General features: G+C 40.1%; 1 protein-coding gene across 2 annotated transcripts in view; it reads right to left on the bottom strand.

The window, feature by feature from the left end:
* Positions 1 to 17,333, bottom strand: part of SYT9 (synaptotagmin 9) — a 799,187-nt gene that overhangs the window by 58,588 nt on the left and 723,266 nt on the right. For both annotated transcript variants that reach the window (XM_073576353.1, XM_073576354.1), the window contains exon 5: positions 608 to 779. In XM_073576353.1, coding sequence (XP_073432454.1) covers positions 608 to 779 — 172 coding nt within the window. The remainder of the gene's footprint in view (positions 1 to 607; positions 780 to 17,333) is intronic.

Raw genomic sequence — 17,333 nt, 5'->3', positions numbered from 1 at the left:
TTAAAAACAACAGATCAGCACGCAAAAAATAAGCCCTCACCAAAACCCAGATCACGAAAAATGGAGATGCTACGGGTATCGGAAAATGGCACAATTTTTTTTTAACAAACTTTGGAATTTTTTTTTCACCATTTAAATAAAAAAGAACCTATACGTGTTTGGTGTCTGAACTCGTAATTACCTGAAGAATCATAATGACAGGTCAGTATTAGGAATTAGTGAAGGTGGTAAAAAAAAACTGTGGAATTGCACTTTTTGCAATTTCACCACACTTAGAATTTTTTTCCTGTTTTCCAGTACATGATATGTTAAAAGCAATGGTGTTGTTCAAAAGTACAACTCGTGCCTCAAAAAACAAGCCATCACATGGTTATTTTGACAGAAAAATAAAAAAGTTATGGCTCTGGGAAGAAGGGGAGCAAAAAACGAAGACGCAAAAACAAAAAAAAATACCTCTGCTCGTTAAGGGGTTAAAAGGGAGTACTGTTAAAAGGTGGAAATGTAATGACTATAACAATAGAATAACAAACATCCAAACAAATGAGAACAACTGTGCTACATGGCAGAGAGCATTGGGAATCGTTGAAAATTGATTGTACTGTCTCACCGGTCATAATCCATCACTGCTATTAAGAGACTGATCTGATCAATATTTTCTGGTGGGACGTCAAATACTATGGCTTCATTGTAAACAGGGTTTAATGTATTTCTCTTTGTAGATGTTTTTCTTTTCTTCAACCTCCTCCCATCACACATTAATGACACTTTCACATAGGGATCTATGAAAATGGAAAATAAATGTTAGATTTATTGAGTTCCTGTAAGAACAATAGCTGCTAAAAGCATGTTACATTTGAAATACTTTTTTAAAGTCCTAAAGAGTGCCTTCACCCGTTTAAAAATTCCCAGTTTTTGCTTTCACTTTATTCCCGCTACTCCCCTGAGTAATCCATTTTCATTAGGCTGCTTTTCATTATTATGAATTGTGTCATAAAGACAGTAAAGACTAGAAAAATTTGCACTTCTCAAACAGGCAGCATATCTAGAATTGTAACAAAGATTTAAAAAAAATATTACTCAAAGGAGCATCGGAATAAAGTACAAGCAAAAACTAATGACTTTAGACCTGAGGACAGGTCCTCTTTAAGATAAACAAATATTGAGTCATCCAAATTTTACTCATTAACTTCTTCATAACATTCGCCTTCCTGTGAGCCTGCCCCATACGTGGCAGGTAAAAACTGTGTGCTACTGCCAGAACATGCCCATAATCCCAAACTCTGACAGGGGCAGTTAAGGAAATGAATCATTCATTGGTCACCACTGGATTACTATGACAACAGAAGGTCTGTTGAAGACCACCGAGCTTGTCACTACTGAGCTCCCTTGAAAGCCTGCTGTGGCTGAGCTTCAAAGCAGACAGTGATTTTTACTATATATAGCAGTGCTGAAAAGTAGGACGAGTGCCATGTGACTACAATGTGACTTTTATCAAGTAGCATACGTCTGACATCAGTATGATATGCTTATGCAAGTCATATGCAATGCATTTTTAACATAAGCTTTTACATACAGTAATTCTCTGTCATTTCAAACTACTTTACTAACTAATAAAACAATCTTAAATACATAGATAGATGACAGTAAGATATTTATTCAGTGCTTTGCATGGGTATTTTTCTGCACATGGATTTAGCTAATAAATTATTTTTAAAACAATGAAGTGTGGTTGCCATTATTTTTAATAACCAGCTGAGGGAAAGCAGAGAGCAGGGGGCTGGTGTTTAATAGTCTGAGAAGGGGGCAATAAACATGAATCTTCTCAGGCTATTAATATAAGCTCACAGCTGTCTACTTAGCCTTTACTGGTTACTAAATTGGGGGAGCCAAAAAATGAAGTGGGGCTCCTCCTATTTTTAATTACCAGAAAAGGCTAAGCAGACAGCTGAAGGCTGGGAAGGGCCAATGGATTTTCCCCCCTCCTAGACTAATAACACTCTCTTCCTGCTTGACCTGGTGTGTTGGCACGTGGGTAATGGTTTTGGGGTTGATGTCAACTGTGTAATGTCCGCTGACATCAAGCCCAAGAGTTTGTAATAGAGAAGTGTCTGTAAGACTCCCGCGTTACAAACCCAGTACTCAAAATAAACACACTCAGAGAAAAGTTCTATAGTTGTAAAAAATGCTCCCCGACCCTCTCTTACCCATTTATTACCATTAAAAAATTTATTAATCCAAAGCAGCCACATGCCACGATGATCTACAGCTTTACTTCATCTGGATGGTGTGTTGAGCTGTGACATGAGTAATATAACCGCTCAGCGCGCTAGCCGAAACACACTGAAAGTAGTGTGTGAATGCGGCTGCTGCGATGAGTGCTGACGTCACTAAAGTTATCGTAGATCAAAGCTTATAAACTGCAGTAACTTTACTGATGTTAACGCTCACTGCTCAACACACTATCTGAATGTAGCAGAGTTGGGGATCATCATGAGATGGATTTATGGTGGACTACTTTGGATTATTTAATGTCTTAATGATATTGTATGGGTAAAAGAGGTTTGGGAGTGTTTTAACAATTAATGGACTTTTTTCCATCTGTGTTTATATATTTTGACTACATGGTTTGTAACGACGGTGTCTGATAAACACCTCTCCATTTCTGACCCATCAGGATATAGGGGAAGATAAAAGGGGAGACAAGGGGTGCAAAGTCTAAATGTAGGTGTATGTTTACATCCGCTGCAACAGATTATGGTTTTTGCACTCACCCTTTGGATGTCATGTATATTTGCTCAAATGATTTGTGTGATCAATCAGCTCTTTGTAATCTTCCAATATGTAGCCCAATTGCAGGAACTATGCCATCCTTGGTGCAAGGTCTGCATGTGAATGTAGTAGTAAATAGAAGATTTCCTTTTTCGGCACTTCCGGAGGACAAGGATGGTTAAAGATGAGATATTTTGCTCAATATGGAATTTATTAGGACACTTTGCTAGGAACAAATAGCGCGTTTCAGCCCGCAATGGCCTTCATCACTTAAGTGCATATTATACTTGATGAAGGCTGTTGCGGGCTGAAGCGGGTTGTTTGTTCTTAGCAAAGTGTCTTAATAAATTCGATGTTGAGCAAAATATCTCATCTTTAATCATCCTTGTCCTCTAGAAGCAAAAGGAAATCTTCTATTTACTTCCCATTAATGTCCCATGGGCTTGATATAAGTGTACATTATACAGTTGATATCAAACCCAAAACAATTACCCCACTTGCCTATGCAATACGGCAAGATGGAAGTGCCGAGGTTAAGCGCTAGAACTGGTGCATCCAATGGATGTGTCATTTCTGGGTTTGCTGAGGGCTGATGTTATTAGTCTGGGAGACTGCAAATATCCATGGTCTCATACCAGCCTATGAATATCAACCAGAAGCTGTCTTCTTAGCCTTTGCTGGTTATTAAAATAGAGGGACCCAAGTCATCTTTTTTCTGATTCGCCCTTTTTAATGACTAGCAAAGGCTTTGGTGTGCAGATTTCAGTGGCACTATGGCAGCAGCAGCAGCAGCAGCTGATATACTGGCTATGGACTGCCCATTGTGTTTTTGCATCCTGCTGCCTATTTTACTCTGCTGCTTGGGGTACATTGGACATCTCCTTTTCCTTCAAACTTCAAAGGTCACTAGGGTGGCCTTTGCTAGATGTGGAGTATATGACCTCATCATCCCCAGCATCATCTTCCACCCACTCCTGATCACTGTCCTCCTATCCATTCTGCACACTGCAGAAAGACGTTACAGTTGGCAACTGTGTTTCGCCATCCTGTCAGATTTGCTGTGATTGTCCACTGACCATGAGCACTAGCCCTCCCATGTACTTATCCTCCAATTTAAAAAGTGATTGTGCATCAGTTCACTCAGTCTCTTCCACTCCTGGGGCAGAACCAGGTGGATGGGGCACAAAAAGAAAAGAGTCAACAAAAAGCAGAAGAGATTGCTGCATCACTTGAGGCTCAGACTGCTTGGCTGTTTTGCAAGGGGGTGAGGTGGAAACTAGATGACCATGGTCCTTAGGTGCCATCTCTGAACTTTCTGCAGTAGACAAGGTTGAATATAATGTGTAGAAACTGGAGGCCCTCTCAGCCATCCAATCTATCACCTTTTTAACATCTTGTGGACTCACCATTTGTGTAGCAGTACTTGGCCCTAAGTCAGGACACAGAACATCCCGTCACCTGAATATACCAGAGGAAGGGGTTTCATTTTGGCATGTAACAGGCACAGAATGGCCAAGGCTTATCCCTGCAGGAGCTACACCACTACTACCAGCAGCAACTACACTTGCACCACGGCCCCTATTTGATGCTCTCCTCATTTTGTGGAAATCATTTTTCAGCATACTACTCGCACAAAGATGGTGGCAGAGTTTATTTATTTTGTAGGCACACTACTTGTACAAACAGTGTTGCTGTAAAATTATTTGATTGGACTTCAAATGGCAAAGAAACACCCCATGGTATAGTAAAGTTATTTGTTTGACATACTGTATAAATGGCAAGATGATGGCTGTAGAGTATAATTATTTTTAGACACACTACTAGCATACACACAAGGATAGAGTAAAATTATTACTGGTAGTTTGACCTACAAATGGCATAGAGATGGCTGCAGAGTAGATTTTTTTTTGGACCAAAAAAAGCAAAACAGTAATATTTGTTTGGCAAAGAGACAGCTTCAGTGTAGATTTATATTTCAGGCACACTACTCGTACAGACACGGCTGGAGAGTACACAGAGGCATTTTGGAATAGTAGTAAACAGCAAATTGGTCATTTATACAAAAAAATGGAAACCGGATATGAAACCGGATTCCCATTTGTAAACAGATAGGTATAGCAATATTGGGATTAAAACATAACTGTTAATATATACGTAAGGATTAAGGCTATGTGCACATGTTGCGGAATTGCCGCAAAAATTTCTGCGGGAATTCTGTAATTCCATTCCGTGGGAAATATGCTAGAAAACCGCATTTTAATTCCCGCCTATTTCCCGCAGAAAAACTAGCGATTTGCAAGCGTAATTAGCTTGCAGAATGCTAGCATTTTCCAAGCGATCTGTAGCATGTTTTTCTCACCTTACGACGTCCCGCGCAGCCTTCCCGATCATCGCGATGCTCCCAGCAGGTCCCGTTCCCAGTGATGCATTGCGACAATAACCTTTGATGACATCGCGGTCTCGTATTTTTCCGTGATGCAATACCGCCGCGGAAAAAACTGCAGCATTAGTGAAGCGCCCCGCGGGGTCTGGGGGTACTCGGTACCGGGCCTGTTGACTTCAATGGGGGACGGTGTGACAGCGGCGGCGACCCGGTCCGTGGCCCTGAGGCGTCCAGTAATAAAATGGGGGAGAGTTGTGTGGTGTTTAAGTGGTGAAAATAAAGATAATGTTTATAGATGGTGAAATACGTGACGCCACCTGTGGTATTCTGGTCAGAGGTGACCAGCGCTGCGGTGTTGTTCCTCTAGGATGGATGTTGGGCGCAGCTATGATGTTGTAGCCCTCCACAGGTAGGGTTGTAGTCCCAGGGCAAAGATGTTAAATAGTAAAAATGGCTGTAAACGTTGGGGTGCAGATAAATTAGAGAAAGACACAGAGAGGTGCAGTTTCTTTACCTTTTACTGGTAATTGGTTGTAGTCTGGAGTACCACATACAGGTGATGGAATGAGTTCGGCTCACCTGGAGGCATTCAGGGGATCCACCTTGCCAGGTGATGATTTAGGACCTTCCTTTCTGCGCTTTGTGTGTGGGTCTCGCTGTATATAACTATGCTGTGAACCAGAAGCCCTGCATTCCCTGTGTGAACACTGCCACATGCGGATTATTTCTTCTGCACTGGTGTACCACACGGCCAATCCCTGATTGTAGGCTGGCTGTTTCATTTGGTATTTATGCACCTGTGCAGCTGCCATTTTACTTGGGTCCGCTGCACCTTGTATTAGTGCAGATGCATTTAGGCCTGTCTGGTTTGTATCTGAATTTTTTGGAGGATTTTTTCCTCTTTTTGAGGTTTTCATGTTAGAGTAGGACTGGCAAGTGTAAGGAACTTTGATGCAGTTTGCCAGCTTCCGTATTAAGGCCTTAATATCAACCAATACTTTACATATATTGATATGTTTTTTGTGCACTTTTTATATTTCTTTCAGGGTGCAGTTGGGCCCAAGTGGTTCTGCAAACTTGTGGCCTCTGTTCACATGGGATGCATTCTAGTTGGCACTGGGCAGCCCCACTATATGGTGTTACTAAGAGGTTGTGAACCAGAAGGCCTGCATTCCCTGTGTGAACACTGCCACATGCGGATTATTTCTTCTGCACTGGTGTACCACACGGCCAATCCCTGATTGTAGGCTGGCTGTTTCATTTGGTATTTATACACCTGTGCAGCTGCCATTTTACTTGGGTCCGCTGCACCTTGTATTAGTGCAGATGCATTTAGGCCTGTCTGGTTTGTATCTGAGTTTTTTTGGAGGATTTTTTCCTCTTTTTGAGGTTTTCATGAAGGAGTAATGGCAGAAGATCCCCAAATCCAGGTGTGAAAAACTTGTTGCATCATTCTCAAGAAGTCTCATGTCTGTACTAGCTCAAAAGGGTGCTTCTACTCAATACTGAGCAAAGAGTCTGAATACTTATGACCATGCGATATTTCAGTTTTTCTTTTTTAATAAATTTGCAAAAATTTCTACATTTCTGCTTTTTTCAGTCAAGATGGGGTGCAGAGTGTACATTAATGAGAAAAAAAAGAGCTTCTTTTGAGTTTACCAAATGGCTGCAATGAAACGGCGGATCTTTTCTTGGTTGGAGGGCATTGGTGGACACCTGTATGTTTCAGGTGCTGGAACGAGGTATGTTACCTTCTTTTGTTTCTTTACTGGCTTGGTCTCTGTGTAGAAACCTTAGATGGTTTGAGTACCTGCAATTACAATACTTTCTATTTCCTCATAACATTTATAGATTATTGATGTCTGTCCCCACCTTTTTTGAGAAGTTTTTTAACCAGACAACAATACCGGAACATGTTATCTATTTGATATATAAGGGGTTGAGTGAAGAGGGTATAACAGGGAAATTAAAATTCCAGCAAGGTTGGAAAAGAGAACTTGGGCTCATTCTGTCTCCTTTGGTATGGGAAAGATGATTTATTTTCCTCCATAAATTTTCTAGTACATGTTCAGCAAAAGAATTTCAAGATTCTTACGAGATGATATTTTTACTCATTTAACCTACATGCAATTTTCCCTGCAGTCTCAGACATTTGGAGATGCGGGAGAGAGGTAGGGTCTGTGACACATAGATGATTAAACTTTTTTGGGAGAAAGTTTTTGCTAATTATGAAAGGATCTCAGGTTATACAATTGTGGGAACACCTTAAATTGCTCTTCTCTGAAAATTGCCCAACTCAATAGTCCCAAAAAAGGATATTCTCTGTTTTGTTTAGCAGCTACTAGAGCTGTGATTCCCCGTTTTTGGAAGCTTACTCACACTTCAAGTGCAGTTGACTGTTATAATGAAACGGTTAACCTATGAAGAATGGTAGAACTCTCGGCAGACTGTAATTGGACTTCTGAAAAGTTTAGGAAGACTTGGAATGGATGGATCTTATTCCAAGAGTCTTGTGACGACTATATTTTATTCTGAGAGATTGGAATAAGTTGTAGGTGTTGGATTGACGCCAGTGGATTGGTAACATTTCTATGCATTAAGTATAATGGAAAACCCCTACCCCTCTCTTTCTCTCTCTTGGAGTATTTCTCTTCTTTTCTATATTCTTATTTTGTACAGGGGTCTTTTATGGAAGTCCTTTTTATTAGTATAATTACTTCAACATAATCAAAAATGGTTGAATTCCTTATAAGAGAACATGATAAGACTATATTTCTTCAATTCACTTATAACCATTGTTCATAAATATTCTGAAGTTTATTCGATTGTCTGTTTTGACCTTCTGTAACTTTACTCATTTTAACATAGCTTAACTGGAAATATTCTGTTCTATGCTTTAATAATAATAGATTGAACACAGAATATGGATTGAAACCAACCTTCTATAGGATGCTCATGTGGGGGTTGTATGTGACCACAAGAATCACCCTGTTGTTATCTTTCCTTTGTAGGCCAGTAGGCTGCTTCTTGAAATCCTTGTAGCTTTGTGGATCTGTTTATCCACTACCTATGTTCCTCAGTGATAGCAGGTATAATGTTCTATTCTTACTGTCTGAGGAGATCCAAATGTATCTCAGGACTTGACTATAGATGGTGATTATTTTGTCAACAAATTGAGATTCTGATTTGGCTTTTATCCTAAGTCCTATTTCAATGCTCATTAAAGGGTCAACATTGACTTGTAGGATTGCCACTTCCAATAGGTGGCACTAGAGTTCAAGTCTCCTTCCTCTCTGAAGAGACAATTTGCATATTTAATTATCCAAAGGAGCATGTAAAGCATTTAAAGGTACTGTCACATTTAGCGATGCACCAGCGATCCTGACAACAATATGACCTGGTCAGAATCGCTGGTGCATCGCTAAGTGGTCGCTAGTGAGCTGCCAAACAGGCAGATCTCACCAGCAACATAGCAGCGGTTGGCGGTCGTTACTTACCTGTCAGACGAGGCGATGAAGACGTCCTCCTGACTGCGTCCACGTGTTGCTCATTGCCACAGCAGGAAGCCCAGCAGGAAGCAGATGACGAGAAACGGCCCAGGCCGTTCTCGCGCGATCAGCGATAACCAGCGGGGGAGCCGGTCGGAGGTAAGTATCACACATAGCGATATCGCTAGCAATATCGCTGCTATGTCACAAAACCAGTGACATTATAGTGATATTGCTAGCGATATCGTTTAGTGTGACGAGTCCTTTAGTCTCCTCATAATGGCGTGCCGGACCTGGAAAGACACTCTCCATAAGGAGAACCTTATCCTTTAGATCCCAGTCTTAGCCTCTTACCTAACCAAATTAAATCTCATAGTTTGTACTGATGAGGGGCAATACTGAAAATTTGCATATCAGAGAGAGAGAGTAAAACCATACAGCGCATAGAGACAATGGAGAAGATAGAGAAATTAATTTCTCCATTTTCTCCACACCTCTGCTGCGATTCTCTGATGCAAGAGAATTGCAGCACAGTAAGCTGACATTGGGCTCAATCTCTAACAGAGTTTGAGCCAAGTTGTCACGCTGTGATGGTCTTCGGTAAGGAAGGAGGGCCTCAAACTGTCCCTGGAACTGGGAATCTAATTTTCCTGAATCTGGTGGTACTCTTCAAGGTAGAGAGGCCAGAGTCTTCGACCTTACTATGCTCCTGTTAAACCCTGATCTGATCTAAGAACTTGTTGGATTTGGTATTCACCTTCACCTATTCTGACACGTGCATAGAGTTTCTTGATTTAGTTATTTCTTTGAACTACTGTTGCGAGATTTTTGTGGCTGTCCATCCATTTTAAACAAGTGGATATGAATAGCTACTTGGAGTTTTCAAATAGTCATCTTCCAAAATGGACCAAGAATCTGTATTGACCAATTTGTAAAAACTACACTAATGACGCTGATTTTCTACAAGAGTCATGTGTCTTGAGAAAAAGCTTTAGATTTAGAGAAAAAGGTTTTCTCAGGGGAATCATAAAGGATGCCATTATGTGGATTAGAGACATAGGGTACTGTCACACTTACCTTTAACAATACAGGGTCAGGAGGCGCCACCATGGGAACTACTGGCTCTACAAACCTCTTCAGCAAGGATTTATGGAACACGTTATGAATCTTAAATGTAACTGGAATAGCCAAACGGAAAGAAATGGGATTAAGGATTTCCAAAATCTTATAAGGTCCAATGAATCTTGGCTTGAATTTTAGAGACACAACCTTCATAGGAATATTCTTTGAAGACAACCAAACCATATCACCCACTTTAAACCGGGGACAATGGTCCTATGCCGGTTGGAAAACCGTTGGGATTTTTCCTGAGAGTGGGACAACTTATCCACCACTTGGTCCTAAATCTGCTTCATTCTCTCGAAGATTCCTCCTGCCCTGAAGAAAATCGAGAAGGAAACCTAAAGTTACAGAAAAAGGGCGACATCAAAGTGGCAGAACTATCCCTATTGTTTAGCGTAAATTCGGCCAAGAGCAAAAATGAGACTCAGTCATCCTGATCAGCAGATATGAAACATCTCAAATAGGTTTCCAAAGTCTGGTTTGTTCTCTCAGTCTGCCCATTGGTCTGAGGATGAAATGCAGAGAAGAAAGATAACTGAATTACCAGTTTGGAACAAAAAGCTCTCCAAAATCTGGAAACAAACTGGACTCCTCTGTCCGACACAACGTTCTCACGAATCCCGTGCAACCGAACCACCTGTTGTAAAAACAAGGGCACCAACTCAGAAGAAGATGGCAACTTTGGATGTGGTACAAGATGGACCATCTTAGAAAATCTATCACAGATCACCCAGATAACATTCATCCTCTGAGAGACAGGAAGATCAGAAATAAAATCCATTGAGATATGAGTCCATGGCCTCCTGGGCACCGGCAGGGGCATCAACAACCCACTAGAACGAGAACAGGGCTTGGACTGAGAACAAGTCCCACAGGACTGCACAAAATTCCTGACATCACGAGATAAGGCATGCCACCAAGAAAAAAGGACTCATGTTTCTTCCATTTCCTTTTTAGATCTTTATCTGGAGGGCAAATGTAATATAATCATGACTTCCACTTTCTCTAAACCAATGTCGGGAAACAGCATATTACATGTGCATAGCTATCATCCGAAGCACACAATTAGATTGATCCCTGTAGGGGAATTGACCCGTGTAAAACGCAATTGTAATGATGAAACAAAGTTAAGGGGAGAATTGGAAGAAAGTGAAAAAAAAACTCCGTAATCGTGGTTACCCAAATTGGATGTTGCATAGGGCAAAAAATATAGTGGAAAAGAAAAATCGTTCTGACCTTTTGGAGGGGGATACATCCAATAAGAAAAAGTGGCAAGCTAAACCAGTACTATCTTTACAATATAGTTTACAATTCTATGATATCAAAAAAATTGTATTAAAATATTTACCTCTTTTAGAGGAAGATATAATATTATCCAAAATCTTAGAACCGGGGTGCGCTGTGGTAGCAAAAAGGGCTAGAACATTGGGCAGAATTTTACCAGCGCCAAATAATAGAAGAAAAAATGATAGCTCTACATGGCTCAGCTGCAAGGGTTTTTTATAAATGTGGTGAAAGCCGATGCAGAATATGTAAATTTGTTACAGTCACTAAAAACTTTTCAAACTCTGATTTTTCTGAACAATTTCATATTAAGCAATTTCTGAATTGTAATAGCCAGTATGTGGTCTATATAATTAATTGTTCTATATGTAATAAAATGTATGTTGGATGTACTATCCGCAATTTGAAAAAACGCATTTCAGAGCATTTAAATGATATTTGTAATTTTTCTGAATCTTCTCGCACAATGTCACAGGCTTCTAAACATTTTGTACAATGTCATGAACGCAACACTGCATCCTTTCAAGTTTTTGCAATAGAAAAAATCATTCCTTCAACAAGAGGAGGTGATACTCGCAAGTACCTGCGCGATCGTGAGGCTTTCTGGATGTCTAATTTAAACACTTGTCAACCCTGTGGACTTAATCTTCGAAGAGAATTATTATTCCATTATTGAATTCTGCTTCAAAACAGTTTTTTTTCCTGTTTTTTGTATAATACCTGGAATAGATCTTTTTAATTAATTGTATATTCATGTGCACTACAGTATATGTGCTTTTTAATCATGTGATTTGCAGCGGGGAGCGGCATTTTTAGTGGGAGTGTATAAATTGTTTGTGCATTCGTTATTGTGCAGCTCTGACAAAGAACACATGTAGTGTTCGAAACGCGTAGCTGCGTTACCGCTCATTGTCTGCGGGATGCTGATTTTATTCTGAGTTTTCAATAAATAGCCCTTTGTATCAGCTGGACCTCCTCCTTCTCTTCATATTGCCTCCAAGTGGTCCTCTTGCGGTCCATGCTGACAACACGCCACAACAGGTGAGCTGGCTTCACTCTTTTTCTATTACATTGGACTGTTTTTTGCCGTGCTCACGCTGTACATTTTTTATTGTTTTTCCAATATATGGAGTGAATTGGAATCTCAAAGGACATTTACTCATTTGTCCTGCAGTGATATCTGCTTTTTATGGATGTGGCGTGTTGAAAGGGCTTTTTCACTATGACTGAATTTTCTAATGATCGGATCCGCAGAGCGGCTCAGGTGTTTGCCATCAAGGGGTCTGTACCTGGTTCCTCCAATTCCGACACATGCATTGATTATGGCAGATTGGAAAAATTAATGGTGTCCAAAACTAAAGTATGGTGGGATCACACCACCTTAAAAAGTTACATGGATAAAAAAATGATCCCCAGGGGTCTGCGTATCAAGAAGATACCAACTACAATATATTCTCAGGATTTTGTAACTAAATGGAACACCATACTGTTTAATTGTTCATTAGAACTGATAAAATTAATTGTGGAGGAGGAGGAAATCAAACTAAAATCGTTACAGAGTGAAATGGCGTCTATCACTAATGACATAAAAGCTAAACTGGATGGGTCTGCTTTTGATGATATGATACAAAATATCCGAAAGGACATATCAAAATTGGAGGACACTATTATAAGCAGAAAACAATCCAAGTTTCAACGTGATAGTAATGACTCAAGTATATGAGTGGGGGAGGTGGGAGAAACCCCCCAAGTCTATTTTGAAACGTACTAGTTCTCTGGACAGAAGCTCGTCCAAGACACTTGTTAGCTTTAACTCATCGGATCTTGATTCCTCTGATGGCAATAACACTGAACCTGAATTTAACACTCCTTGTCAGGATTTTTCCTACTTCAGAAAAGCAAAAAACAGATTAAAAAACAAAGAAGGCGGGCAGGACGGAAGCATCACAAACACTCAAGGGATGGTAACAAGATGCAGGAGGACGTTTTAAATGGTATTGAATTTTCCAACGTATTGAATTTATCGCAACAAATATTAACCCCTTTGTAGTTACGTGTGCTTAGTTATGGACTTAATTTTGTACCGGCAAACAGTTTTGACCTTTTTGGAACTTTATCGGATATTAACCGTTTTGTACGTAACCTCACGGTAAAGAGACATTTTTTTGCTGATAATGACAACGAGACTGAGAAATACATTCCTATGTCTATTATTAATGAATATCGATCATTTAATTTTGATGAATGTGTAACTCTATTGAATTTACAGGATTTAAATGTAGGAGAAAAAGATGAGCAAATTTCAGTGGAAAATATGCATACATTTCAAACTAAAAATCCTACTTTCTATCCTGTTCAGTCTTGGTTGGATTTGATGGATCAATTTCAAGAAGCTATTCAGCGTGATTTAAAAAAATTGTATACATCTTCACAATTTAATTCCAAGAAGTCTAATCTTACCCATGCTGAGACTATTGCTCTCAAACAGCTTAGATCCCTGGATAATGTTATCATTAAAATGTCCGATAAGGGGGCACTAGTCGTTGTGATGGATTTGGATGTGTATAACTCTCAAATGTATGCGTTATTATCTGATTCATCTATTTACGCCAAATTATCTGGGAATCCATTAAAAATGTATATGAAAGAGACCCATTCCATTATCAACGAAGGTTTTGTCTTGGGGGTATTAACCCAACAGCAAAAAGAATATATGACTGTTGATCAACCCACAATATTATATATTTAAGGTCTACCAAAAACTCATAAGGCCATTTCTCCCCCTACTATGAGACCAGTCATTTCTGGGATTGGCTCAGTGACTGAACGTGCAGGTGAGTGGCTCGATCATATGTTGCAGCCACTAGTGCAATCTTGCAGCTTTTTGAAAGACTCCCATGACGTTTTACTACAGCTGTCTCAGGTGTCTTGGAATACCAATTGTTCCAGGGTCAGCTGTGATGTAGTGTCTTTGTACACTTGCATTCCTCATGAGATTGCTTTGGAAGCATTGAGATTTCACTTGTCTCGTTATAGTGACTACTCCAAAGATCTATGTAATAATATAGTAACATAGTTTTGAAGGCTGAAGGAAGACCTTATGTCCATCTAGTTCAGCCTATTTTTAGTGCAGCTGTTCTGCATTGTTGATCCTGGGGAAGGCAAAAAAACCCACAGAGTAGAAGCCAATTTTCTCCATAGGGAAAAAAATTCCTTCCCCTAAGCTGGGTCAACCATCTACCTATAATATTCTGTTATTCGTAACCTTCTATACTGTTACTCACAAGAAAAGCATCCATTCCTTTCTTAAATTCATTCAGTGAGTTGGCCATCACCACTTCCTCAGGAAGAGAATTCCAGAGCCTCACTGCTCTTACTGTGAAGAACCCTCTTCTATGCTGGTGCATAAATTGTCTTTCCTCTAAACGAAGAGAATGCCCCCTTGTTCTTGTCACAGTCCTTGGTACAAACAGTTCATTGGAGAGATCTCTGTATTGCCCTCTGATATACTTGTACATATATATTAAGTCTCCCCTAAGTCTTCTCTTTTCTAGAGTAAATAGACCTAATTTTGATAACCTTTCTGGGTATTGAAGTGACCCAACTCCATTTATCATTTTAGTAGCCCGCCTTTGAACCCTTTCAAGTTCAGTAATGTCTTTCTTGAGCACTGGCGTCCAAAATTGCACACAAAACTCCAAGTGTGGTCTGACGAGTGATTTGTACAGAGGGAGAATTATGTTTTCATCTCGTGTCCCCAGACCTCTTCTAATGCTTCCCATGATCCTATTTGCTTTGGTGGCAGCTGCCTGACACTGGGCACTCCAATTTAGCTTCTTATTGACTAAGATGCCTAAAGGTACTGTCACACTTAGCGATGTACCAGCGATCCCGACCAGCGATATGACGCAGTCAGGATCGCTGGTACATCGCTAAGTGGTCGCTAGTGAGCTGCCACACAGGCAGATCTCACTAGCGACATCGCTGGGGACGGGGATCGCTACTTACCTGTCACACCAGGCGTTCCTGCGTCCTCCCGCCCGGCTCCACGCGTCGCTCGTCCTCACAGCAGGAAGCGCCACAGGAAGCTGACGACGAGAAACAGTCCTGAATGTTCTTGCGCGATCAGCGATAACCAGCGGGGGAGCCGGTCGCTGGTAAGTATCAGACACAGAGATATCGCTAGCAATATCGCTATAACGTCACTAGTTATAGTGATATTGCTAGCGATATCTCTTAGTGTGACATGCCCTTAAGTCTTTTTCCATGTCTGATTTCCCCAGCAGTTTCCCATTTAGTAAGTAATTATAGCATCTGTTTCTCCTTCCCATGTGCATAACCTTACACTTATCTGTGTTAAACCTCATTTGCCATTTTTCAGCCCAATTCTCCAATTTAATCAAATCTGTCTGTAGTTGCAAACTGTCCTCCTTTGTGTTAACTACTTTACATAGTTTTGTATCATCTGCAAATACTGATATTTTACTGTGTAAGCCATCCACTAGATCATTAATAAATATATTAAATAGTAGGGGGCCCAATACAGAACCCTGTGGTACCTCACTAGTAACCCTGGCCCAATCTGAGTATGCACCATTAATAACCACTCTTTGTTTTCTATCACTAAGCCAGCTACCTACCCATCTACACACATTTTCCCCTAGCCCAAGCTTTCTCATCTTACATACCAATTTTTTATGTGGGACAGTGTCAAATGCTTTAGAGAAGTCGAGATAAATGACATCCAATGATTCTCCTTGGTCCATTTGAAAGCTTACATCCTCATAGAAGCTGATCAGGTTAGTTTGACAGGAGCGATCCTTCATAAATCCATGTTGATATGGAGTTAATCATTTATTAACATTGAGATATTCCATAATGGTATCCCTTAGAAACCCTTCAAAAATTTTACCCACAACAGATGTTAAGCTTACCGGCCTATAGTTTCCAGGTTCCCTTTTACACCCCTTTTTGAATATTGGTACCACATTTGCTTGCCGCCAATCAAAAGGAACAGACCCTGTTTCTATAGAGTCTTTAAATATAAGGAATAGAGGCCTGTCTATCACATTACTTAACTCCCTTAATACCCGAGGGTGAATGCCAACAGGGCCTGGTGATTTGTCAATTTTAATCTTACTAAGGCGGTTCTGCACTTCTTCCTGGGTTAGGCAGGTAATACTTAATGGGGAGTTTACATTATCACTCTACATTTCCCCTGGCAAATCCTTTTCCTGTGTGTACACGGTTGAGAAAAAAGTATTTAAAACATTTGCTTTTCCCACATCGCTCTCTATGATTTCACCCTCATTGTTCTTTAAAGGGCCGACACCGTTAATTTTAATCTTTTTACTGTTTATATAATTAAAGAATAGTTTGGGCTTTGTTTTACTTTCTTTAGCAATGAGTCTCTCAGTTTACACTTTTGCTAAATGTATTTGTTTTTTTCCACATTTTATTTTTTTCTCTATAACTTTTTAATGCTTCTTCATTGCCTTCTTGTTTTAGCTTCCTAAATGCCTTGTTCTTGTTATTTATTGCCCTTTTTACATCCTTATTTAGCCACATTGGTGTTCTCCTGTTCCTAGCCCTTTTATTTCTATACGGTATGGCTAGCTCGCAGTGGGTGTGTAAAACTGATGTAAATATTTCCCATTTATTTTCTGTGCTCCTATTTTTGAGGACATTGTCCCAATCAATTCGGCGAAGGTCCTCTCTAAGCTGATCAAACTTTACTTTCCTGAAATTCAGCGTTTTCGTAACCCCCTTCCAGGGCAACTTACTGAAGGACAAGTGGAATTGTATTATATTGTGGTCACTGTTCCCTAGGTGCCCATTGACTCGTACTTCTGTTATTCTATCTGGCCTGTTGCTTAAAATTAAGTCCAGAAGGGCTGTCCCTCTAGTTTGGCCCTGCACAAGTTGTGACAGATAATTATCCTTGGTTACTGACAGAAATTGGTTTCCTTTCTGAGATACACAGGTTTCAGTTTCCCAGTCTATGTCGGGGTAGTTGAAGTCCCCCATAATAATCACCTCATTGTGATTTGCTGCTTTGTCTATTTGTTTCAATAATACATTTTCAGTGGTTTCTGTTATATTTGGTGGCTTATAACAAACCCCTATGAGGATTTTATTACTTTTCTCTCCTTGTATCTCCACCCATAGAGACTCCACCTCTTCATTTCTCTCTTGTATATCTTCTCTTAGTGTGGGCTTTAAAGTGGACTTTATAGATAGACAGACTCCACCCGCTTTCCTTTTTTTACGATCCCTCCTAAACAAAT

This window comes from Dendrobates tinctorius, unplaced genomic scaffold (assembly GCF_039654945.1).
Source record: "Dendrobates tinctorius isolate UK_male_01 unplaced genomic scaffold, ASM3965494v1 ptg000048l, whole genome shotgun sequence".
Lineage (NCBI taxonomy): Eukaryota > Metazoa > Chordata > Amphibia > Anura > Dendrobatidae > Dendrobates > Dendrobates tinctorius.
Note: the sequence above shows the minus strand (reverse complement) of the source record. Positions and strands in the feature narration are given on the sequence as shown.